At 36.8% G+C, this 25,090-nt stretch overlaps 1 protein-coding gene across 7 annotated transcripts in view; it reads left to right on the top strand.

Annotated features, from left to right (window-relative positions):
• The window catches only part of Tmem161b (transmembrane protein 161B), a 78,838-nt gene extending 55,173 nt beyond the window's left edge, over positions 1–23,665 (top strand). For 2 of the 7 annotated variants that reach the window (XM_023700986.1, XM_023700985.1), the window contains 7 exons: positions 10,791–10,904; positions 11,405–11,465; positions 11,960–12,100; positions 15,344–15,457; positions 18,929–19,103; positions 20,099–20,195; positions 22,378–23,665. In XM_023700986.1, the coding sequence (XP_023556754.1) occupies positions 10,853–10,904; positions 11,405–11,465; positions 11,960–12,100; positions 15,344–15,457; positions 18,929–19,103; positions 20,099–20,195; positions 22,378–22,649 (912 nt within the window). In that variant the 5' untranslated portion in view covers positions 10,791–10,852 and the 3' untranslated portion in view covers positions 22,650–23,665. Of the gene's footprint in view, positions 1–10,752; positions 10,905–11,404; positions 11,466–11,959; positions 12,101–15,343; positions 15,458–18,928; positions 19,104–20,098; positions 20,196–22,377 lie in introns of all 7 variants that reach the window. The other 5 variants (XM_023700983.1, XM_023700984.1, XM_004640942.3 and 2 more) reach the window with 4 other exon arrangements.
• The last annotated feature ends 1,425 nt before the right edge of the window (positions 23,666–25,090 follow it).

Genomic DNA, 25,090 nt, shown 5'->3' with positions numbered 1-25,090 from the left:
ATTATACTTTTTTTTTTTTTTTGCTGAACTAGGGATTGAACTCAGGCCCTTGTGCTTGCCAGGCAAGTGCTTATTCTACTGAGCCATCTCCCCGGCCCAAGGTATATCAGTCTGAGTTGACACAATCTGTTTCTCTCCTCAAAAAATTAATAAAATAATCTTTCAGTGATTTCAGGATATTATGGTATGAAAGTCATGTTTTCTTTTTTTTTTTTCCCATAATTTTATTGAGAAACAAATAGCAATGAGACAGTTTCAAACCAAATTGGTAGGACAGTTTCAATAACTAACACGTTGCATACATTCTTCCTAATGGTTAATTGCTGTACAAGATGCAGACGTGATATCCTATTTACAGACACCATTACAACAAATCCCTCTATTCATTAAGAGAATGTAACTATATATCTATCCTAACCACTTTGAATACACAGATACAAAATGGACATTCATCTGTATCCCCTTTTTTTGTTAAGTTCCGTTACTTTAATATTATAGGTGTGTAAACTCAGCAAAATATTCTAAAAGAGTCTAGTCGCCCGTAATAGTATTGGGTCTTCCGCTTGACTGACAATGTCAGAAATTGTTGACCTGAGTCCCCTACAGCTCAACATAATAGCTTGGTTTTACTTCTTATATTTCGTTTTTATACTTTTCTGCTGGATGGTTAAGACCAAGGTAAAGCAGGACCTATGCAACAAGAGTTGTAGCTTTTGGATCTGATAAGGTCAGTAAAATTCCCTCAGGATTTATCCTGAGATCCTGCACCTCAGGTTGTAGAACCTTTGTCAGTATCAGCCATGTGGATGAGTCACGGCCATTGCTTGGCCAATGTGCTGTCTGTGAAAGCCTGAGAGAATGTTTTCTCTCCATGTGACCCTCCTTAGGCACACTCTACATCATCGATCACTTTCCTCTTTGGCCCCATAATCTCCTTGATCATAAAATTTGGGACACTACCGAGTTACAAGTTATGTTTTCTTAATAGGAAAATGGGGCCTTTAAAATAGTATGAGTATATTGGGCATGGTGGTGCATTCATTCTTTAATCCCAGCTCTCAGGAAACTGAGGCAGGAGAACTGCTGTGAGATCAAGACCAATCTGGGCTACACAGTGAGCTCAAGGCCAGCCTACATTGCACACACCCCTGTCTCAAAAAGATACACACACACACACACGCACATACACACACACACTGCCTGGCAAGCGCAAGGTCCTGAGTTCAATCCCCGGTACAAATACATGATTATGGTACTTGGTATTATTTAAGTTGTTACTCTCTATCTGACAGAAAACTGCAATTAGAAATAAAAATTGTGTTCACCATTTGAGAGTTTTTATCTTCCTCTATGGTAAACATATTTAAAGTACTTCTTCTGTGTGTCCTTGACTTTAGGATTTTTGTTTTGACATCTATACAGTATAGATGGAATATTTCTACTTCCAAAACATTGTGAATATTACATTAGGACTTTAAAATGTCAGTCTGTGGCAGAAGAAAAAATTATCCCACCCCTTACATTGATTTTGTTTCAAGAGTTAAGACTGTAAAATAAAGTAGAATAAATTAGCATGTAAAGTAGAAGGTCTTTGAGTTAGAAATTAAGAGTAAAAAGGAGAAAGAAACAGTTTATTAAAAGAAGATGACTATTTGCATGTGTCTTTCCATATACTGTGTTGAATATTTACTAATACAGGGTTGTCCTGTTATGTTTGGTTCGAGAAACCCCTGTGGATACCAAAATCTGTAAAGCACAGTTCCCTGTATAAAATGATAAGGCATTTGTGTGTAACCAGCACATAGTGTGGACGTGTATGCTTTAAGTCATCTCTAGGCCACATAAAATGCTTACTGCAGTATAAATGTGATGCAAATACTTGTTATATTCTGTTGTTTAGGGAATGATGACAAGACAAAAGGCAAAATCTATTGCATGTTCATCCACTCCCCGTGTTTGTAAAAAATATTTTGATCCATGATTATCCATTATCCATTTATAATAATTGCCTTGTTTTCAGCTAATGTTTTTTGATTGTCCATGTCTGCAACTATAAAAGCTTGATTTGGCCATTATGTTATTGGATTATATTTATATGCAAAAGGACATTAATTTACTTCAGAGTTGTGGACAGTATATGAAGAAAGACCTGTTTTCAAAGAAATAGCCTTTCTAGAAATTGTATTTCAAAAGGTGATTATTTCAGGTGTAATTTATGATTTATTTTTGTGTGTGTGAATAGCATACTGTTAGTATGTTTATAGGATTGGGGTGTAAAAGTATTTTTCTTATTTCAAAACAATTCATTGTATAGGTTTTAAAGAAATTTGCTAAAGCGCTCAACAAAAGACTTTGTTGTTGCCTTAACTAGAATGGGTTCTCTATTAAGGGATCTTAAAAGTTACACAGTTGTCACTGAGAAACTTTAAATGAAGCACCCTGTTGTTGTTGTTATTTCTTAAAAGAAAAGCTAATTTCTATTCTAGTTCTAATGCTAGTAGAAGTCTTTTTAGAGAGATTTTGTTTGGTCTATGACCATTAGTATTTTTTAGTATAAAAAGTAACATTGCTAAGTGTGGTAGAACAAGAATTTGAGTTTTGCATTGAGATGTAATGAACATTCTACAAAAATAGCCCTTTGGAGGGAGAGTGTTACCCTTGAAACATAGCCTGTGCTGGCATGGTATGCATGCCTGTAATCCCAGCGTTCAGGTGGCTGAAGCAGGAGAATCGCTGCATTCAGTTTGAGGCCAGCCTGGGCTACAAAGTGAGTTCAGGGCCACTGACCTGCATAGTAAAACCCTGTCTCAGAAAGATCAAAACAGTCAAACATAAAAACAGCCTTTTAACTAGAATCTTGAAATAATTTTAAAGCATGGAATTTTTAAAGATTAATAAAATAGATATATACACTCTGAATTTATATGTATCTTCCATCCTTTTAAACTCCTGGAGATCGTGCAGTTTTGATCACCTTTTATCACTGTGGGTGTAAATTGTAGATAATAATCTAGAAGATATATATATATATATATATCTATACCTATATCTATATCGATATCTATAGATATATATATTTTTTGCCTTAAACTTACTGTACCCCAGGCTGGCTTCAAACTCGTGGCAGCAGCGACCCTCCTGCCTCAGCCTCCTAGGATTGTACGTGAGTGCCACCATGCCTAGTTAAGCCTCTTTTTTTATTACCAAAAATCTCCGTTATATTTCTAAATATACTAGTAACTCTTAATTTCACTAATTATAACAAGTGGGAATTTTCTTTTCTTCAACTGTGGATCCTGTCTGCTTTATCTTCTACATTCTTAATATAGTTACTCTGTACAGTTCTTAATGAAATCAGTAATCACTGGTTTTTATACTTCAATAAATACAATTCTATATGTACCCCTTTTTTACTTATTTTTTTCTTTGTGCTTATTATTCCATTAGCTTTTCAGTTCAGTTTTCCACAGTCACCTGTGTATTGGGTGTTTATTCTTTCCCATAGAAATACTATTTCTTGAAGCCTCTATTCTCTGGTCTTATCTGGCCTGGTTCCCTTTATCCTGGGACTTGTTTTTCTTGTCATCCTAGGAACTTGCTTTGCCTTTTGCCCCAAACTTGTTTTTCTTGTCATCCTAGGAATTTGATTTACCTTTTGCCCCAAATTTCATATTTTCTTTCTCGGTTTGTTCATCTATGTGGTGATGCTTTCTTCCAAAGCATGTATGATGCAAGGAAACTAAATTTTGATTGCAGTTTTGGAAGTGTCCTTGATTTTGTACCCATTATTTGTCATTGCTATTTGCTAGGCTGTCAGTATTTTCTTTCTTGTAGTTCTGAACACTGCTCCATGTCCTGAACCTGTAAAAGTTGCGAGGATTAAAAGTCTAATTGTGACATACATGTGAGTTGTTCTGCTCCATTCTCCTTCGTGAGAAACATGTACTCTTCTCCTGATTTGTCTTACTGCTGAAGGTCCATGATCGTGTCCTTCGTTGGGAATCTTTCTTCACCTTGTGTGTTGGGCCTTTCCTTGGTAGGCTGTTCATTTGGAAAGTTCATTTGGGACATTAGGATTACTATGTTTGTAAGACTGGTTCTGTTTTGGTTTTTGTTTTTCCTGTTCCTTCCTACCCTGTTCCCTCTTTCTCATGTCATACCTCCCAGGCTAATTCTCTTTTTATTCACTTGATGGAATCTTTCTTCAAGGTTATCTTCAAAACTTAGTTTTTAATTATGCCTGTCCTGTTTTTGATGAGCATGTTTTTGATATCTTGGCTGTTGTTTTTTCCTGCTATACTGCTCTTGTTTCAAAGATGCATTTATCTTTGATGAACTTGTTGAAAAACCCTTTCAGCGACATATGTATAAAAGCATGCATGTACCTATTTCTAAATAGATACTTATTTAAAACCTTTTATTCTGCTATCTATATCTTTTTTTTTTTTTTCCTGGAACTAGGGATTGAACTCAGGCTCTTGCGCTTGCCAGGGAAGCACTTATTTCACTGAGCCATCTCCCTAGCCCCTATATCTTTTTTTTTTTTTTCCCCGGGGTTTTTTTTTTTTTTTTTTTTTTTTTTATATGTCCCCTGTAGATAATTTTATCTCTTTTAGATAAGATGCTGTGCTGTACAGGCAAACTATGTCCTGTACTGTGTGTAGATCACAACCTGTTTTTGTGTAGCTCTTGAGCCATGAGTGGCTTTTAATGTTTTTGAAATGCTGGTAAAAACAACAACAACAACAACAAAAAAAAAAAAAACAGAAGAATACACAATAGAGGTTATATATGGCCCACACAAAGCATAGGATGTTTTTTGTCTGGTTCTTTATAGAAAGTTTTCTGATCCTGCTTTAAGGTTTTGGGAATTTCTGTCATATTTAAGAGTCAGATCTTAAAAGTTTATTGGAAGCTCTGTCGCTGATTTTCCTGAAGGATGACGTGGTAATGCTGAAGGTAATTTTATTTTAGATAAACCCAAATGTCATTGCTGTTGATCTTTACTTAGGGCCTTTTGGTTTATGTGAACCCTTAATCTCCTGCCCACAGTGTGCAAATCTGCTGCACATAGTCCTTGACTTACAAGATTTTGGCTATAAGATGGTACTACAGTGATGCGTATTCATTGCAAATCACACTTCACACTTCGAAGTTTGATCCTCTCTCAGGGTAGTAATGGGCGGTGCAGTAGCCTTCTGAGATGTGGGGTGGCAGCAATTAGCTGCAGCCCCCTCCCCCCAGCCCCTAATCTCCTAATCTCAGCAGACCCTCCCAGGGCCCTTCAGAGCATACCTTGGCTCAGCCTTGGGGACAGCACTGGTCTTAGGGAGGACGTCCTGAACATGCCTGCTGCAGTTCACAGTGAGCCCCACCATCTTTTGTCTCACAAAGTATACGTGATAGCTATGATGTTCGTTGGGTCAAGGTGTCATCTGTATTTTCAAGTTGTAGTGTTCTCAGCTCATTGTAGGTGGATCGGGATATAACTCTAGTTGTAAGTTGAACATCTTTGCTGCTTTTCTGTAGACTTTCATACAGTCATTCTGTTTTCACTGCAGTGGGCGTAATGTAAACGCTGGTGTTCCTAAGCTTTGGTTTCCTCAGAGGCAAAATTTTATTCTGTTGCAATCAGAATAGTGTTGCTTACCTGGCTGCATGAGAAAGCAATGAGAATAGAGAACTGGAAGTCTAGCCTCTACCTAGAGGCCAAGCCACACCTCTGTTTTCAGGCCAAACCACAACCACTTCAGCTTGTAGACTTCTTTATCTCTTCATTTTATATAGAAAGCTTTAAAAAATTTAAGGAGGAGTTGTATCATTTTGTGATCCATCTGGCCTTACGTAATTCCCACATTACTTAGTTACCTAGAAAATATCACTTGATACAGATTTGAAAGAAGTCTAAGTTCCTACTAGCCTTCTCAGTTGTTAGGAATAGTGGCATCATTTATATAAAAAAGCCATAGAAACACACAGGGTTAATTTCATGGGGAAGATCACAAAGTAAGAGTAGAATGAGGATGAGCCAGAAATACTTTCTTTGCGCTGTCATGCTACAGTTAGATAGTTTATGATTACATGACAAGGATGCTATAGTAAGTTCAGCTGTGCCTTCAGCTGTTGAGATGATGGTCAATTTGTGAGGGATATGGAGCTTTCTGTAAATTGGATTAGTTCAGGGGGAGGGGAGTGGACAGTTGAGATGATGGATTATATCTGAGATAATAAATACACTATTCAGCCAGCCAAATGGCTCTCAGCAGATTAAAGCACCTGCTTAGGCAGACACAGGGGCTGGGGATCAATCCCCAGTATGCCGTGCTGGCCCCACCCCTGGGGTGTGCAGAGACAGCGATTGAGACTGGGTGTGGTGGCATGAGCCTGTAATCCCAGTGCTTGGGAGGCTGAACATAGGCGGATCACTGAGTCCAATCTACGTAGTAAGACCCTGTGGACCCTTACTAAAATACAAAAAATAAAAATAAATACACTATTCTTACTTAAGTGGGCATTTGAGTACTGTTGAATGAAAGCTTGAGCATGTGAATGTAGCCCGAGCAAACATAGTGTTACATTTCAGAATACTTAGTGCACATTCCACACAAAATTAGGGGGAGATTTTCTTCCAATATAAGCTTTATCAAATATACAATGTGCAATGAGGATGCAAGGTGTCTCAGTTACTCTTCTCTCATTGCTGGGACAAATACCCAACACCCAAAATGAAGGAAAGAAAGATTTATTTAGCTCACAGTTATGGAGGTTTTAGTCCATACTCAGCTGGCTCCAAGGCAGAGTGGCACATGGCGGCACAGAGCAGCCATTCGTGGCAGCAGCAAAGAGCAACAGAGCAAAAGCAAATGGGAGGAGTAGCAGCAGCAGCGGCTGCAGTTCAAGTCTGTCTCCCTTCCCGTGCATTCAGGCTGGCTGCCCTGGGCTGGTGCAGCACTTACACCATAGTCCCAGCGGATCATGAGTTAGTCACAAACTCTGTAAGTCCGCCCTGTGACGGCATGAGGTCTTGGGGAGACAACTAGATACAGACCATCACACAGGGATTGCAACATTTCAGACGTTTGCAGTGTGGTATTAAAAGATTTTTGATAAGGGAGGTATCATATTTCATGCCTGGGTCAGATTACATATGATTTTGTTTTCTTTTTCTTTAGTATTGGCACATTTTGTAGTTTATTTAATCGTTCTAAGGCTTGGCAGTAGATGTAATCTTTAGACATTTCATTGTAATATTTGTTATCATTTCGACCCTAAATGTTACTAGCTTTTCAGTGTAAGTAAAGAATTTGGAAATTGTCTCTAGTGATTCTACTTGCCATTTTCAGTAGAAATGAAGAAGTGTTTTTCAAACTTGGGTCTAGAATCCTCAGTCAATACAAAGGATCATACCTCTAGCTCAAAAGCAGTTTATTTATAATTTTAAAGATCTTCTGTTCTGTTATTTTAACATTATTTTTCTTGTCTACTCCCATAGGTAACCTTTTCTTGTGGGGTTGAAAAAGAGGTGGATCTTTAGTGTCTTGATACTGGTGGGCTGTTGTTTCTCTTGAGGAAGAGATAAGTGGAAAACAAGGCGTTCAGACTAATTGGCAAGGGAAGGGCTGCTTGTCTTTGTTCTGGAGTCTTCTCAGCCAGTGCTTTGTGCCTCATAGATTCTATATTAAGTGGCAGTTAGATGATGATTCTCTTAAGACTTACAAAGTTGTTTCTTTGTACTTAGATTGTTTTTTTAAAAGAAAATCTAGTAATGCTATTTATTTAGAATCATATTATTTGTTTATTTTCATCTGTTGATGCATAATTTGACCTTTAAGTTTTTCTTCTGTCACTTAGTGATCAAAAATATAGCGAAGTTTTGCTTTAAAAATTATAGTTTATTTATTTTATTTTTATGTATTTAGTACAGGGTCTCACTACACAGATCAGACTTGTAGTGATTCTCCTGTTTTCAGCCTCCCAAGAGCTGGGATTATAGGTGCATGCCACTACACCCAGCCTCAGACGTTGTCTCTAGAAACTCGAAAGTCCACCCCATGATTGCATGAGGCTTTGGGGGGGGGGGCACCTAGACACCAACCATCACAACTGTACTTATATTCCCAACAGTGGTATAGAATTGCTCCTGCCTTGTTTGATAAGGAGGCTGTTTTCTCTTCAGTGAATGTTTTTGATTTGTCAGAAATCAGATGGGTATAGTTGCATGGGTTCGTTTTTATGTTCTCTATTCTATTTCTCTGATCTACTTGATTGTGCCGATACAGCGCTTTTGTTGTTGATGTTGTTGTTATAACTTTACAATATATCTTGAAATCACTGCTGATTTTGGTCAGGGTTGCTTTTGCAATTATGGGTCTTCTATCCTATCTGAATGTTAGGATTCTCTATTCTCATCTTTTGTAGGTCATTGGAATTTTGGTGGGGATTCTATTGAATGTGTAGACCTCTTTGGTAATAGAGCCACTTAAGCAATATTAATTCAGCCAATCGAGAGGTCATCGTAGATCTTTCCATCTTTAGGTTTTCTTCACTTTCTTCAGTGTTCTGTAATTTTCATTGTAGACCTTGAACCTGATTTTTAGGTTGATTCCTGGATATTTTTGTAAGCTGTCATGCATGGAATTGTTTTTCTGATTTCTTTCTGAGCAAGCTAATTATTGGCCTTTATAAATATTGGCCTTCATTTTTCTGTTTTGATACTATGTCCTTCCACATTGCTGAATTTGCTTCACAAACTTGAAAGTGTTCTGGTGGAGCTTTTAAGAGTCTTCTAAGGATCATATAATTTGCAAACACAGATGACTTGACCCTTTTCTTTCTTTCCTCTTTGTATCCCTTTTACTTTCCCTTGCCTGATTCCTCTAGCACTTCAAGTGCAGAGGAATTGAGTACAGTGTTGAGCGTGGACATCCTTGTTTTAGTTTTGGATTTTGGAGGAAACCCTTTCCATTTCCCCTATTTAGAATATTAGCTGTGGATTTGTCCTGTGTAGCCTTAATTATATTGAGGCAAGATCCTTCTTATACCTAATTACTTCAAGGCTTTTATCATGAACATATGCTGAATTTTATTAAAGGCTTTTCTGTGATTATTTGTCTTTCTAGTTATGGAGTATTTTAGTTTTATTTATTTAATATGTTGGACCACCCTTCTATCTCTGGGATGAAACCACTTGATTATGATGTGTGATCTTTTTAATATATCACATAAACTTCACAATGTTAGTTAAGCTAGATATCAACATTTTATGCCAGTAGGTGTACTCCGAATGCTTATAAATGATTTAGTAGCTGCCAGAGTAGAAAGCCAAATCCATCATGAAGATTGACAATTATCATTAGTTAGGGAAAACTTATACAGTAATGTTAGTGATTTTAGAACTTGAAGAGGTAGCCCATATAAACATCTCAGAATACTGTGTCATAAAAATTTGAGTGTAAACATTAGTCTTTAAACTCTTATTATGAAGAGATTAGTGTTCCGTTCTACAGATTTAAGACTTGAAGTTATATCCTTTGTTATAAAAGTAATTCAGCTTCCCATTTTCTCTAATGCGTAATACCTGTGATACTGAGAATTTGAACTATTAGCTTATGTTAGGGCAGTTCTGGTTAGAAAAGCTTTCATGTTTTACTGATAAACTACCACCTGTAACTGGTAGGTGCTGTATACAGTTTATAGAGGCAATATAATTAATTCTTAAGTACACACACTCTAGATTCAGGTTACCCAGATTTGGCTTCTAAGTTTGCAGAGTAGCTTCAAGATTTTTACTTAACCTTTCTCACTGGGTTTATTTTAAGTAGTGTATTGTATGTTTTTGTTTTGTGTTGGGTCTGAAAAGCAGAATTAATAGTGTGGCTAAGGTGAGGAGCAATGAGTTAAGCAGTAAGACATGGCAGGTGCTAAGTGACACTTGTTGTTTCTAATGCTTGACATAGCGTTTGTGTAAAAGTTGGCTTTCCTAGATTGTTTACCAAGTGCTTTTTGTTGGTTTGGTTTGTACCTTCAAAGAAAAGAGTTTGCTATAATCAAGATCTGACTTCTAGCTTTCCTTCATGCTCTGATGTGATCCTGACTAAATGAATAAGAATGTGTTGGTACTGTGATTCAGTATGCTGGTCTCTCCAGTATGTTTTTATAGATGGACATGTTTATATCTTGACTGTTTTTGAGTACTTACTTGCTTTCTTGTTTTCCCTAGAGATTGTTTATACCTAATAGAAAGTGGTAATCTCAGATATTTAGATTTTATAGAACAAATCATTAGTGACTGAGGAATTCTCAAATTTTAAGTCATTTTGTGATTCCAGATCATTCCTGTGTGATGTGTGTTGTATGTTTAATTATAAATGTAAGCAATTTGAGAAATGTGCCCAATAAAAGCAATTCCTTAGAATAATGGTAGCTTAGCTTTTGGTGTCCTGATAGCCCAGTATATAAAATGGCTATTAATAACCTCCTAGTAAAATTGGAGTCCAGTAAATGAGAAACGCGTTCATTATTACATTTAGCTGGTGTATACTTTTGCTTGTTTTAAAAATCCTATAACTTCACTTAGACTTTGATGTTATGTGCTATTTCTTGGAAAACTGTTCAGATTTTCACCTCTGAGTAAATATGTAGTACCAAAATAAATGTTGTAGGCAGGTTCTTTGGAGCTCATGTCCTATAAAGACGGTTGTGCATGGCTCCCACAAAGTGGTTTGTGGTTTTCCTGAACTTTTCCTTCTGCAGCAAAGTTCTATTTTCATTAACTACGCACTATTTTAAAGTAGAAGACGGCGGTGAAAGATCGGTTTGTGTCACTTTTGGATTTTTTTTCTTCGTCAAAGCAATGGCCGTTTTGATTGTAACAGAGAATTATCTGGAATTTGGACTTGAAACAGGTAATGGTTTTGTACAACTTCAAAAATCAGTGTTGATTTATCTAACATGTTTTACTTTAGTATTTAAGGAAATGTTATGTCTTTTAAATTTTTAAAATTAAGGTTGAGCTGTATATTTTATGATTTTTTTAAAATAAGACTTATTCTTAAATGAGCTGTCTTCATTTTTTTGTGTTTATTAATATTTTCCAGAAATTTTCTCCCTTCATTTTTTCTTGCAGTTAAATAAGTTTCTGTAATGATAAAGCTTATTCACATAGTGAAGAATTAATGCAAATGTTATGCACACTCATGGAATATACAGATATCAAAAGGATGTTTTCAAAGACTGTTCCTGCTAATAATCAAATTTATTGCATTATGGCGTACTAATTAACACATGAAAGAGCTAAGCTAGTCAATTCAAAATGTAGATGCTCTGTTTCTTAGCATGTTATTTCCAAGGAAAGATTTCTGTACTTTACTCCAATGATAAGAGTAGTGTCTTTTGTTTCCTACAGGGTTTACCAATTTTTCAGACAGTGCAATGCAGTTTCTTGAAAAACAAGGTTTAGAATCTCAGTAAGTTTTTGAAAAATTAAACATGTAAATAAGTAATTTAAAATTTTCTATTTTCATAGAACAGTATTTTCTATAAATGATTAGTTGTTTAATCAATAAAAATAATTGTCAAGTTAGATATCACTTTATAAAAACCCTTATTTATAATTTTATTAGATGTTTAAACAGACTCAACCTTTCATAAAATTCTGAGATAGATTTGCTCTTATTTAATTCCTTTGCCTCAAGAAATTAAATTGTATTTATATGGAAAATAAATATCAATTCTGTGTTTAATATATAGGTTGAGTTGTTAATAGTTCTTGCATAAGAGCTGCCTGGTATAGTTTGCAAATTGCCAAGATCCACTTATTGGTACTTTAATAAAGAGGCTTTATAAACATTTACTTTATTTTACTGTTGTGAATTATAAGGTGATTTTCTAGAAAAAAAATTGAAGTTCTTAGAAAGTTACCTAGAAATTTAGTAATTCATTTTAATATCCTTATTTTTAGGGGTCCTGTTTCAAAACTTACTTTCAAATTTTTCCTGGCTATTTTCTGTTCACTCATTGGGGCTTTTTTGACATTTCCGGGATTACGGCTGGCTCAAATGCATCTGGATGCCCTGAATTTGACAACAGAAAAACTTACACAGTAAGCGGAAAATGTACATAAGCACATGCAGATAAATATATGTTTTCCATCTTAATGAAGGTATATTGTTGTAATAAAAATCATAAGTTACTTGTTGAAAATTAGTAATCAAATGATTTGATAGCACCTCATATTCTCTTGCATCTATAAGCAATTTCTCTTAGCCCTTTCTAAATTCTAAGTTTTGTGTTTAATAAAAATACACGGTTGAAACTGAGTGTGGTGGCTCACCCCTGTAATCCCAGCACTCAAGAGGTTGAGTCAAGAAAATCATTATGAGTTCTAGACCAGCCTGGAGGCTATAAAAGTGGGCATGAGACCGCCCTGAACTACATAGCTAGACCCTGTCTCAAAAAAATACACTGTTGATTCTTGAATTTCTGCTTTACCTGTTACAATGGAAATTCCAAAGTTTATGTTAAATTCAGAGGCTTGTAATAGTTTAGTGTCTACAACTGAGTTTAGGTTCTGCGGAGATTTCCTTTTTAAAGAATCAGGTGGTTTGCCAGATGTAGTGGCAGAGGCAGTAGGACTGCAGGTTCCAAGCAGTCTGAGCTACACTGTGAGTTCAAGGTCAACCTGGACTTCATAGAAAAACTTGGTCTGAAAAGCATAAATGGAGAAATCAGATCATTTTACTGAAAGCTACTGATTTTTTTTTTTTTTTTTTTTGCGGAACCAGGGATTGAACTCAGGCCCTTGTGCTTGCCAGGGAAGCACTTATTCCACTGAGCCATTTCCCTGGCCCGAAAGCTACTGATTTAAATGTTGCATAAGTTTATTTAAGCAATTTAATATTTTAAAATATTTTTGAAAATTTTGTTACTAAAAGTTATACATAAAAGATGTTTGATCTCCTTAACTTACTGATCTACTTGTTAGACTCTTGATAAAATAATACATTATTTTACATGGGTTTTGATCATATCATACAGTGTTCTGTAACATAAAGTAATACCAAATACTATTCTGAAAAGGAAAAACCATATATACTTCAAAGCCCTTCGCTGGATTCTTTGTAGTGTTCACAGATTCTTTTGTTGTTGCTATGCACACCTTGGCAGAAGAGCAGGCTTCTGTCTGCCTAATCTCACGGCCAGAGCACAGTTCCTTCATGGGCTTGGTGACACCGGAAGCCTGAAGTGCATGCCATTTCGACAGTGTGCAGGCACTGAGCTCTGAGTGATTGCGTTGCCTAGCGTTACTGCTTGGCAGAGCCCTGTACTGAATGGCGCTGTTCTCTGGTCTTCTCCCTTCTCTTACCTGGATTAACTTTCCCTTCATTTTGACTCTTCTCCCCTTCCCTCCGTTTTTCCACACAGAAGCTATGTGCGTGTGCTCACTTATTCCCACCTCCCACTGCACACTCCTCCATCCTTCCTTTTTTCTCTTTTAACCCAGTGTGCGCCTGGCTGCATCCTGCCTTTCTCCCACCACTGGTCTCTAATGGCTTCTTTTAAAACAAAACCTGGCTCTCCGCTCCTCTCTACATGCACACTTCAGTCCACTAACCCCGGTGTTATGATTTAAATAAGCTGAAAAGGGTGGGTGGAGGGAGCCTCCTCGAGCTACTGAAACAGCTGTGGGCTGCTCCTTGATGCGGGTGTTCCCTAGCAACACTGCATACCTAGTACTGCTGCTCCCCCCACACTCCCGGTGGTTTGTTTACCAAAGCTGTGGGATGAAAGACTCACTTTATACTAGCAGTTAAAGCATTCAGTGGTGTTGGGAAGAGGTGTTGCAGATGTTGGTGACCTTTTCAGGAAAATGTGCCTTCTTTTTAAGCTTTTTCCCTTGGGGATTTGCGTTTTATTTTATTTTCAGTTTATTGCAATTCCTCATTGTATTACAGCGCTCTGCCCTGATCCAGGGTGTGGGCAGCTCGCTCTGGTGAGAGCAGCCTGCCTGGCACAAAGAGCAGCGCTGACCTCACTCAGGTTAAGACCAGGCTGGGAAACAGAGTTGCCCCTTCGCACGCAGGTGTGCGTGCCTTCCCCTCTCAGCCCTCTTCCCCTGCACAATTCACTGTCATTTGCCTGGAGAGAGGTTTAAGATGTATGTGTTTATTGTTTGTTTCACTCTTGCAGTGGAGCCCTTTTGTTTGGCTTATAACACAAGGGGTATATTTTAATGAAATAATCTGAAGAGTTTTTGTTTTCTTAAAATAAAATTTTACTAGCAGTTTGTTTTGTATGATATAAACTTAACAATTAAGAGTAAAGTTGTAACTTGGGCCTAAAATCCTTCACCATGAGGTGTGACCAAAAAATATAGTGAATGTTTAAAACCAGTTTTAAAAACTGTCACACTAAAAGATAAATTGTTGCTGATCCCCTCTAAATAATCCACCTCTCTTCGAACACTTACCATTTCCCCTGTTTGAAGCAGTTCTGCAAGTCCTCTTTAGTTCACTCCTGTGGCTGCCTCTGTGCCCCATATGTATTCAGTCATTCACTGTTCATGGTCACTTGGGGGAAGAACCAGAGGTTACACAGAGCCAAATCCAGTAGGTCAGATGGCTGAGGGCACAGCATCCTGGGTTTGCAAGCTACCTTTCCATTGGGTGGGACTGGACAGCAGCAGTCACTAGATTTTTGATCATATTTCATAAAGACATAGAAGGGACAGGACTGCTGCTGGGAGTGGCAAGAATGATGGGATAAGAGTACAAATTAAGGGGGGTATTTTAAGGGAGATCAAGGCAGTATATCTTGTACTGTAATAATTTTTAACACTGCATTTTGTTATCAATTCTTATATATTAGTCTGCCAAGAAGAAATTTTCTCAGTCCCATCTGCCTGTTGCTGCCTAGTGTTATAAACCTGGCTAATCACGAATCTACTTACAGTCATGAGCAGGCGTTGTTTCAGCAGCACTGAGATGGATCAGATGCCTCTTCTTTATCCACTGGGTTCATTGACTGTAAGAGTAGAGAACCGTTGAAGTACCTATTTAATGAATCAGAGATTTATCAACGGACTGTTAAAGAATGCATACTGAAATAGAAATGAGCAGATCTGTATTTTTGCCCTAGATCTACCTTTAAGTTGCTAAATTGCCATGAGCAAGTCACTTAACTCTTGGGCCTAACTCTTGTTATCTGAAAAAGTAGATAATAGCGTAGTTTCTCAGGGAATCAAATCAGTGGTCAACGATAATAATAAGTGTAATAGCCAAGTTTTCACAGCTTATTAGAGCGTTTTGTTTCTGGATTTTTATGCTTATTTCTTGCATACTTTCAGAACACTACTTCACATCAACTTCTTGGCGCCTTTATTTATGGTTCTGCTCTGGGTAAAACCAATCACTAGAGACTACATTATGAATCCTCCATTGGGTAAAGAAAGTGTTCCTTTGTAAGTATGGGTATTAGAGTGGTAATTTGTGTTCCACTGTGTATCAGAACTTCTTTCCTAACAGTTTTCTTTTATCTGTATTTAAAAATTGAAATGATAAAATTAGGACATCACTAAGAGATACTATAGAAGTTGAAGCTATAGGCTGTCTGACCATTTTATGATCCTCCTTAGTAGATATTTAGCCTTGTTGCCATATGCCAATACTAAAAGTCTTTTCTCTTAGTATGCAGATGTGACATTTCTCTGTTGTCACTGTGCCTGTTTGGTTATCTTTTGCAATTCTTCTGTTGTTTTTGTTTGTGAAAATTGAAGAACGAAAAGTAAAAATGGAAATGCTAACAGTTTCCATGTGTACTTTATCCACTTTTTGTTTTGTTTTTTCCATAAAGCATTTGGACAGATAATGTTTTTATCCTTGAGTAATGTGATTTGCATCTTGTAAGGGCATTTTCCTTCAATGACATTGTTAGCATCATACCTAAGTAAATTAACAATCTTGCATTATCTAATACTAATTTATATTTTTCCAGTTAGGGAACTGCATTTTAATGGAAAAAGATGGCAAGGAAATATAAAGGAAGTCTAAAGAGGAGTTAATAACTTACTTGATACATCAGATATGGATCCATGTTAGGGTAATAGATTCCGACGGAGTTGGTTCAGACTCCAAACTTCTCAGTAAACTGACACATGTGGCAGAGTATTTGACTTCTCTGCGCCTCTGTTTCCATGTGTGGAAAATGAAGATACTAGTATCTACCTCATAGGGTTACTGTTGGAATCAAGTGGAAGAACACATGTAGTACAACTCCCTGGAAGCCTCCACTCCTGTGCCTCAGCAAAATTAAAAGTGGAATTTGTAAATAATCAATTCTATAGTGTTCACTGTATATTATTTACTTCTTGTAGTTCCTACTGCTCATTTGTTTGTTTAGGAAGAAATAATCATTTATGGCAACAGTTTAAGAGTTAATCCTGTTGAATTAGGGAAATATCCACTAAAGAAATAATAGTTCTTTTCCCCCACACATCTAACCTTTGATAGTAGTTTGTACCTGACAGATTCCTGAAATGTTTAAAAGTAATTTTAAGGATTGTAAGATTCTAGAGAAAATCTAGAAAACTTAGTAAATGTATTTGAGGTAGAAATGATTTCCAACTTTCAAGTTTGGTTATAGAGATTGGATTTTGTACTCTTGTATGAATGTGTTCTGATTTTATATTTGTTTTAGTAAAACTGGGAAAACAAGGAAACTAGTATTCATGGGACAGTTGTCATATGCTAGTTATGCTAGGTTTTGATACCTCATATTTTATCTCATTCACTTTTGTAGTAATTATTTGAGTTATTGTTTTCATTCCATTTGCTGTATAACATGATAGACACAGAAATTTAAAACTTTTTCTAGGTGATATAGCCAGATGCAGTATATTGAAAATATTTAGTGGCTTTTCCAATATCACCTCCCACTTTATTTATACAGGAATCTGGATCTGCTTATGTCGTCCCCTTTTGCATCCCCCTTGTGACCTGCTTCATAGGCAGTTCAAACAGAATTATAATCTTAACCCTGCCATAGCCTCTTCTTTGTCAAGTAACAAGTAATTAGAAATGGTTTTTATTTTTTGTTCAGAATCCAAAATCTATATGGTAAATTATGAAAGAATGACTGCCTGTCAATCAAAGATGAGACAGAGGAAAAGGCAAATGACAGGTTCTTCCTGTGTCACATAGGCAGAGTGGTTGGTGGAAAAGTCTATTTGTAGTCAGTTGTAGTGCTCCTTCAACTTAGAAATGTATTTAAACCCATCCATGTGTGATAGAGCATCAAAAAGTAAACTGTGGCTAAGGAGTCCCAAGTGTGACCATAGCTGCGTAAGAACAAAACCAAAGGAGGACTGAGCCGTGGAGCCCACAGCACCGCCAAGACCACAGAGGAATTTCTGCTGCCTGCCCTCTACCTGTACGCTGTACTCCAAGTTTTGGGAGGTAGCCCATGAGATCAGTTGAGCAGCTTGTTACATGTTCCTTTAATCTGTACTACAAGATCCTTTTTAGGGACTGTTACTCCAGATCCTGAAGTACAAACTGCTGAGCAGTTTTCTGATTTGCTCCTTTTACTGTTAAAGGCTGTGAGACGGCTGTCAGTAGATGCTACCAATCAGTTCTCCTTGTGACAGACTCCAGTGAACTTAGTGTTTAATAGATTGCGGAAGTTGGGGGGCTGAAGACATCCTTGGGGCTGTTCTTCCTCCTGTGCTGATTATAATGGAAATGTGCAGATAAAATTCCTCTGCTGTTATCCCTGGCCAGCAGCACTTTCCCATTGGAATTTTATGGCTGTTTACACTCAGAACCATCATAAAAGTGAACAAAAGTAACACATTATGAGCTCTTGGCCCATCCTCATTTCTGCCTTCCATGTCCTAAGCAGTTCCCAGAAAATCATCTGCTTGCGTCTTCTCTGCCTTTTCTGTGTTGGGCCCTAGTCAGTGGTACCATCTTTCTCTCTCACCAGCTTTCCCTCTACAGGCCTTCAGCTCCTTCTTGGGTGCTTGTAGCTGAATAGAGGCTGGCTGAAGATTTAGTGCCCTTTATGGGGAACTGTTGGAGGTGTTGTGTGTGTTCAGCCTTTTCCTAGTTGTGCTTCTTTGCATCCATATACTCTCCCGTAATGTTTGTAGCAGTTTCAGGGAGACCTTTCTAAGTTCCGGATCCTGGGCAGGTCACACAGATCCTGCATTTTAGCGGTCGTATTAATACTTGGTGTGTTTTAGAGCTAAGACTAGATACCAAGAATGATTTAGTTTCTGCTTTTAAATTAATCAAAATGTAGACACTGTGGTTTTAAAAGAATAAAAAGACATGAAACCTCAAAGGCCTACAGAAATTATATGTTCACTCTAAAATACTGCAAGAAACCCTCTGTCATGGTCTGATTCATCTTCTAACTGGAGTTCTAAATCAGCCTTGACTTACTGCTTAGAAGGAAGCCAGCTTTTTAAGTCACTTAGTAGAAATCTGAGATATCCAATGTCTTTGTAATACATCAATTTTTAAAAATTTTCTCTAGTAGTTTTAATTGGAAACAGGGCAGAGTGACAGACCCCAACACCTGTGTATCTAATCAGATAAAGCTGCAGCTCATGGCAGAGGAGTCTCTCTAAGGGGGCTCTGTAGCTCGCTGTCATACTCCAGGTGAAAAGCACCCAGGTTCTCTTTGTGTCCGCCAGTTTTTATTGCTGTTTTCTTCTGAGCATCTCCTTTACTGCTGCATTTATCTGACTTCTTTATGCAAGCAAAAATATTATATAAATAAGTCAGTGGCAGAATAGGGTTCTTAGTTGTAGGTGTTTTTGCTCTGGCTGAGTATAGATTTTTCACTGTCTTGTGTGGTAAACAGTAACTTAGCCAACACACCAGCACTCTGGTCTTTGAGAGTACCGTATCGACTTTCTGATCTCTAGAATGACAGAAGCTACATTTGATACTCTGCGACTCTGGCTAATCATCCTGCTGTGTGCTTTGCGGTTGGCCATGATGCGGAGTCATCTGCAAGCGTATTTAAACTTGGCCCAGAAATGTGTGGATCAGATGAAAAAGGAAGCGGGCCGCATAAGTACAGTTGAGCTACAGAAAATGGTGAGTACCACCATCTAGTTAAAATGAAAAACTACAAAAAATGTTATTAAGAATTTGATTTCCTTTTATTCATAATAATATATCCCAAAGTATTCTTATTATAAGTAAGTGTGACAGTCTCAGGCTGACATGTCAAAGAGACCTTATCAGATTTTGGTGCTGACAAAAAGGGTCTCAGTTCCTCTTCTTGCCTTAAGTATTTTAAGTGTCTTTATTGTCACTAAGTGGGACCCCTCTGATTTATTTGAAAAAGACGTTACAATATATTGAGCTGAGTTTATGATTTAAAAAGTAGGAAATACTAGTGTTAGTGCTTAAAATTCTTTTAACACTACTCTATGTCCTTAAGTGTGAAATGTAAAGTATTTAACTTAATCGAAATTCCAGAGAAAGAAAATTTTAGGGATTCATTCACTGTTATAATAGATACTGTCCTGATCCTATCTTTTAGAGATTGGTATCAATCTTGTTTTTGATTCTCTTCCATGGTCCAAGCCATTCAAGTTAACTACTTTTTCTCTGAATTACCTTTCATATATCTTCTTATTGTCCAGAATTTGACTTCAAATGCATTCAGGTAGAATGAGAATTTAATTTTTTTATTTATGAGAGATTTAGGTTCACATACAGCTTCACCTACTCTTCTAGTTTGATGTTTTGTTAGAGATTTTAGTATTTCATTTTATTTTTGAAATAGAAATGAAAGTTCAGCATTTGAATTTCAGAGGTTATTTATTCCAATCTAAATATATGACTTAAGAACTTCGGAAGGAATTTATTATAATATTTCCACATTCTAAAAATGTGACCTTCAGATTGCGACTTTCTGAAGTCAGTTTGGGGACATTTATAGTGAAGTGCTAACTTAATATTTAGTTTTCTTCCCATGAAAGGATTACTTAACTCTGACACATTGCGGATTGCTAACTGTGTAAGTTAAATGCACACGTAACAGCTCAGCTGTGGCAGCTGTCTAAGAATGTTACTGTTTTCAGGTGGCTCGAGTCTTTTATTACCTTTGTGTCATTGCCCTGCAGTATGTGGCGCCTCTGGTAATGCTGCTTCATACAACTCTGCTTTTGAAAACCCTAGGTAAGCGCCTTAATCACTTTCTCAACCCAGGCCCAAATGCCCAACACCTGTGACTTCGAGGAAGCGAGGTTGATTCTGGCTCACATTTGTAGTCCGTGGCCCGCTGCCTCAAGCCTGACCCAGCAGAGGGCTGTGGTGGGCAAGCACTGCTCACAGGGTGGCAGCCAGGAAGCAGAGGCGGGGGGATGAGCCCCAGCCACCCTGTTCTGCTCACCGACCTCCCCTCCTTCGTACCAGTACCTTCAGCTCTGGTGCCCTGCCTGTGAGCACAGGGCTTTGGGGAAGCGTTAGATGGCAACCATAACAGTCGTCCTGCCCTGGCAACTGAGACACTTTTGCTTTTGACCTATGTAACCTTTGATCATATCTTTTTAAAATATTGGTATTGAATTCCATTTTTGATTTTCTTCCATAGTCTGGGGCGTTTTAGAAGTGTAACTTTTTTTGTTTTACTTTTCAAGTATTTTCATTTGCTCTATAATTTAACTTCAAATATGTTCATATAGGATGAAGATTTGTTAATGTTATTTACTGCTTAATAATGTTTTCTGTTGTGAAGAAATATGTCTCTTAAAATTGTTGCTCTTTAAAGATTTTAAGAGGAAGTATTAAAAAGTTTTATTTTAGCTATTGAGATTGATTCATCATTCTTGATTTTGAAAACTCAGGTTCGTATGGTTTTATAACTTTATTCTTATAAGAATTCTTTGCTAAAGATTAATTTGCAAAATTACCAAGTAACTTGAGGCAGCACTGTTTATTTTTGTTTTGTAAGGGGATGATTTGAAGTTTTTATTTGTGTGTTATATTTAAATTATGAGGTACTAAGAAATTTACATACATTACAGATCGTGTAGTGCACTGGTGGCGCACCTATGTCACCTGTGCTACAGTCAGCTGTTTGTTATAATTGAAAGCTCTAAAAGGTTCTCCATTGTTGTTGTAATGAGTTCGGTTTTACATAACTTATTTTGAAAGGTTAAAGATTTCTCAGTGAAAGAGGAGAGCTCTTAAAGTCTCTTCTCTAGGCTACCAAGTCCCTTGTGCTATTATTGAAGTACTGTTACTGTTGCACTGATTGTTTCACTTTGCTTAGATTAGGCAGCCTGGCATTGCGGGCTTTTAAGAATCCCAAGGGAAGGGCCACAGAGCTAGCTCAGTGGTCTAAGTGCCTGCCTAGGCAAGCGCAAAGACCCAGGTTCCATCCCTGCACCCATCCCCGATACCACATGCTATGCTGGGCCCAGCCTCGGGTATGCCCAGCCATCCACTAAAACCAGGCGCAGTAGGGCATCCCTGTAATTCCAGCACTGGGGAGGCTGAAAACTGGAGAATCACTAGAGTCCAATGTGTGTGGGAAGACCCTGAACTAAATACATAAAATTAAAAAGAACCCCAAGGGAAGGCCAGTGATAGGTGCAAGTGCACCTTAGGAACCTGCAGCACTCAAGGAGCAGTGGAACAGACTAGAAGCTTCAGAAACAACTCCAGGCACACTTCAGCCACCTCATCTTTAACAAAGATGCCAAACACATCATTGAAGAAAAAGAGCCTCTTTATTAAGTGGTGCTGGAAAACTGACTTTCCACATGCTGAAGATTAAAATTGGACTCCTTTCATCATGCACTAAAGTAAAATCAAAATGGATCAGAGACCTAAGCATTAAAACAAACATTAAATCTGCTGAAGATAGAGTAGGTAGAACTCTTCAAGACATTGGTGTAGACAAAAACTATGAACAAAACCTCGGTCACATTGGGACTAACACAAAGGGGTAGGTAGCTCCTTAGTACTATACATTATGTGATTCTTACCCTATGCAGGATAGGAGAGTACATAATGGAAGAATTTCTAGTAGCTATTAATAGGTACTCACACTGAAATCATAGTTTCTGAGAAACAAATTTATTCTGAGGTAAAAGTAGAAAAGATTTCTGAGAAGTCCTTGAGTGTGTGCCTGTCACTTCAGTAGACATAGTTGATTCATGTCTTATACAAAAAAAATTGTTTTTATGATGTTACTGTAGTTAGTTAAAAGCATATTAGGCATTTCACTTTTATGTGTACCTTAATGTGGACAGACAACATAGTCTGGCCAAATCAGCATATTTTTATTTCACTTTTTTTTGTTTTTTGCTTTGGAATTAGTTACCCTTCAAGTTTTGTGTCTTGAATTTTCTAGGTAATCATTCCTGGGGGATCTATCCAGAATCTTCCTTGCCAGTGGATAATAGTCTGCACTCCAGTTCTGTTTACTCTGAATTACCATCCACTGACGGGAAGATGAAGGTAACTGTTACACAAATAACAGTGGCACTGAGCAGCTTAAAAAACATTTTCACCCCTCTCCTTTTTCGAGGACTTCTGTCATTTTTGACATGGTGGATTGCTGCTTGTCTTTTTTCTACAAGCCTTTTTGGGCTTTTTTATCACCAGTATCTGACTGTGGCATGAATCTCAGTTAAAGAAGAAAAAGGGTATCCACGTCACACTTCGAGCTCAGACATTTGGACCCTATGGAAAGGCTGATAAAAACGAGAAGAAAGCAAATACAAAGGATTAAAAAACCATATCAGAGTATCTTATTTTAAATGCTTCCTCTGTATTCTCAGGGTGAAATAATGTTGTAATATTTAAAATCACAGGATAGATTGTTAACTGTTACACTGTGGCATTGGGATTTTAACTCCTTGTATTAACTTGTGTCAGGGGACTATCTGCAGAGGTGATACTTGTGATTACTTGGTTTACAGAAACCTCGGCAGGTTTTGAAACTTCTCATGTGACTGCAGTTACTGGTTGCTCTTAGTGGTATTAAGTGGTATTACTGATTGCTCTAAGTGGTACTCCTAGTAGTCATGGTGGCTACCTGCAGAACAGTCTTCAAACTGAGCCAAGCGTAGGGGAAGGAAATAACTTAAGTCACTTCTGTTGACGTATCACTCTTCAAACCACAACACAATCCAACAGAAAGGAAGAGATAGCTACTGTATATTACAGTAAGGTAAACTGCATACTTTAAATTAATGGTGATGTATGTGCTTGATGTCTACCAGTGCTGCTGCTTGAGAGTAGCAAGAGTATTGTTTTAAATGTATCCTACCAACTGAGAGTTCTTTTGAAATGATTACCTTAGGAACCTTTGCAGTCTGCTGTTGGGCTTAGGCCTGCCTGCCGTATTTTATTTTGTTCTATGATCCTAAATAGTTCTTTTCATAGTCTAAAAATATTTATCAATACTGAGCAGACTTTTAAAAAATTACTTTGTAATCCTGCTGACTACCTGTATGTATTGTACATATATTATATATTAAATATATAATATATTGAGGCTATAAAAGATGAAAATATTGGATCCTTATATAATAAGTGGCTGAATGTGTTTAAAAAGTGATTTGAATGGGTTGTATTTGTATCTAGAAATTTTATTTCTGTTTGAGATGAAATTAAAATACATTTTGAAAGTTCAACAGAGCATGTAGTCTATTTCTTGTGCATGTGTGTGAGTACTTAAAATTCTATAAATGACTAAATGATTTCTTCCAAATTAAAATGCTTTTCCTATCATTTTCAGAAACCAGTCTTTCCCTCTTTTAATCAAGTCTACAGGTATAATTTATAGCCTTGTTAAACAATACTTGCTTTAAATTTGTATCATCTCAAAGTTAAAATATTAAATTTTATTGTAATAGACCAGAAATTGAAGTAATTTGGACGAAAGAAAAATGGAAAAAAGTACTAGTCCTTTGATGCTTTTTACATCTGAAATCCAAAATGAAAGGTTAAACTTATAAAGAGATAAATAGGGTTTTTCTTTTTTTAAATAAATGTCTTCCTGTAAACTATCATGGGAGACTATATATTGAGCTTCAGTGCTTTTAGTTCCGTTTCAGATAAGTTAGAATCAATTTCGTGGCTTTTAAAGTTTACATTCATTTGAATAATTTCAGTGCAACAAATTCTTGGTTTTTTGTGTTTAGGCTTAAACATTTTGGAAATAGTTGATGTTTTAAATCACTGAATAGTTAGTTCCTAAACTTAATAGAACTCTTCAGCTGAAATTAATTGTGAGTATAATCTAATACACTTCACATCTATTCCTAAAAGAATTACTCTAACTATCTTAGGGTGCATCCGCATCGCAGAATCGGTATGTATCTTACAATATGATATGCAAATTTTTATTTTGTGTGTGGAAGTTTTCACTATACATTCAGAGTCTCACCTGACACAGTAACTTAAGAGTGGCAGTGTTAAACTTATTGTTTAAGTTATTTTGAGCATAAAAGCTTGTACAGTGGAGTAATATCAGGAAAAAGGCATAGAATTCATTATTGGATGGAATAACGTGTATTTCTAGTATTCTATTGAAACATCCTTTTTAAAGAACTCTTTAAATATACTGTGAAATTGAGCAAACTATACATTATTTTAAGTAATGATTTTGGCCTGTGTTTTTAGCCTTTTGAAGCAAGCTCACACTAACAGGTTTATTTAAGCATCATCTTCCCACCCAGGATTATGTCTTAATGGAAAAAGGATTGAAGTTATATAAATCAAACAATATTTTAATATCTTTAAATTAGACATGTAGATTTCTTTTACATTTTATAGGGTACTGTAGTCAGTATATATTTCATAGTTCATTTATTGCGTACGTCTGCTACATTAAGTAGAAAGCCTTACAATTTGCTTTGAATGATAATATGTGTACAAAACTAACAGTTTGATTCTCTCCCCTGCCTGTCCTATTGCATTATAATTAAAGCTGTATTCTTTTCATATCCCTGAGAGTTTGTAAAAATGAAAATCCTAAATTTTTATCTTACTATTTCTGTACATTTTGGTTCATTTGGTACTTTCCCAGAAGTTTAGCCTCTGTGCATCAAATAACC

Source organism: Octodon degus, unplaced genomic scaffold, assembly GCF_000260255.1.
Source record: "Octodon degus isolate 3935 unplaced genomic scaffold, OctDeg1.0 scaffold00129, whole genome shotgun sequence".
NCBI classification, from domain to species: Eukaryota; Metazoa; Chordata; class Mammalia; order Rodentia; family Octodontidae; genus Octodon; species Octodon degus.
This window is presented reverse-complemented; position numbering and strand designations above follow the sequence as displayed.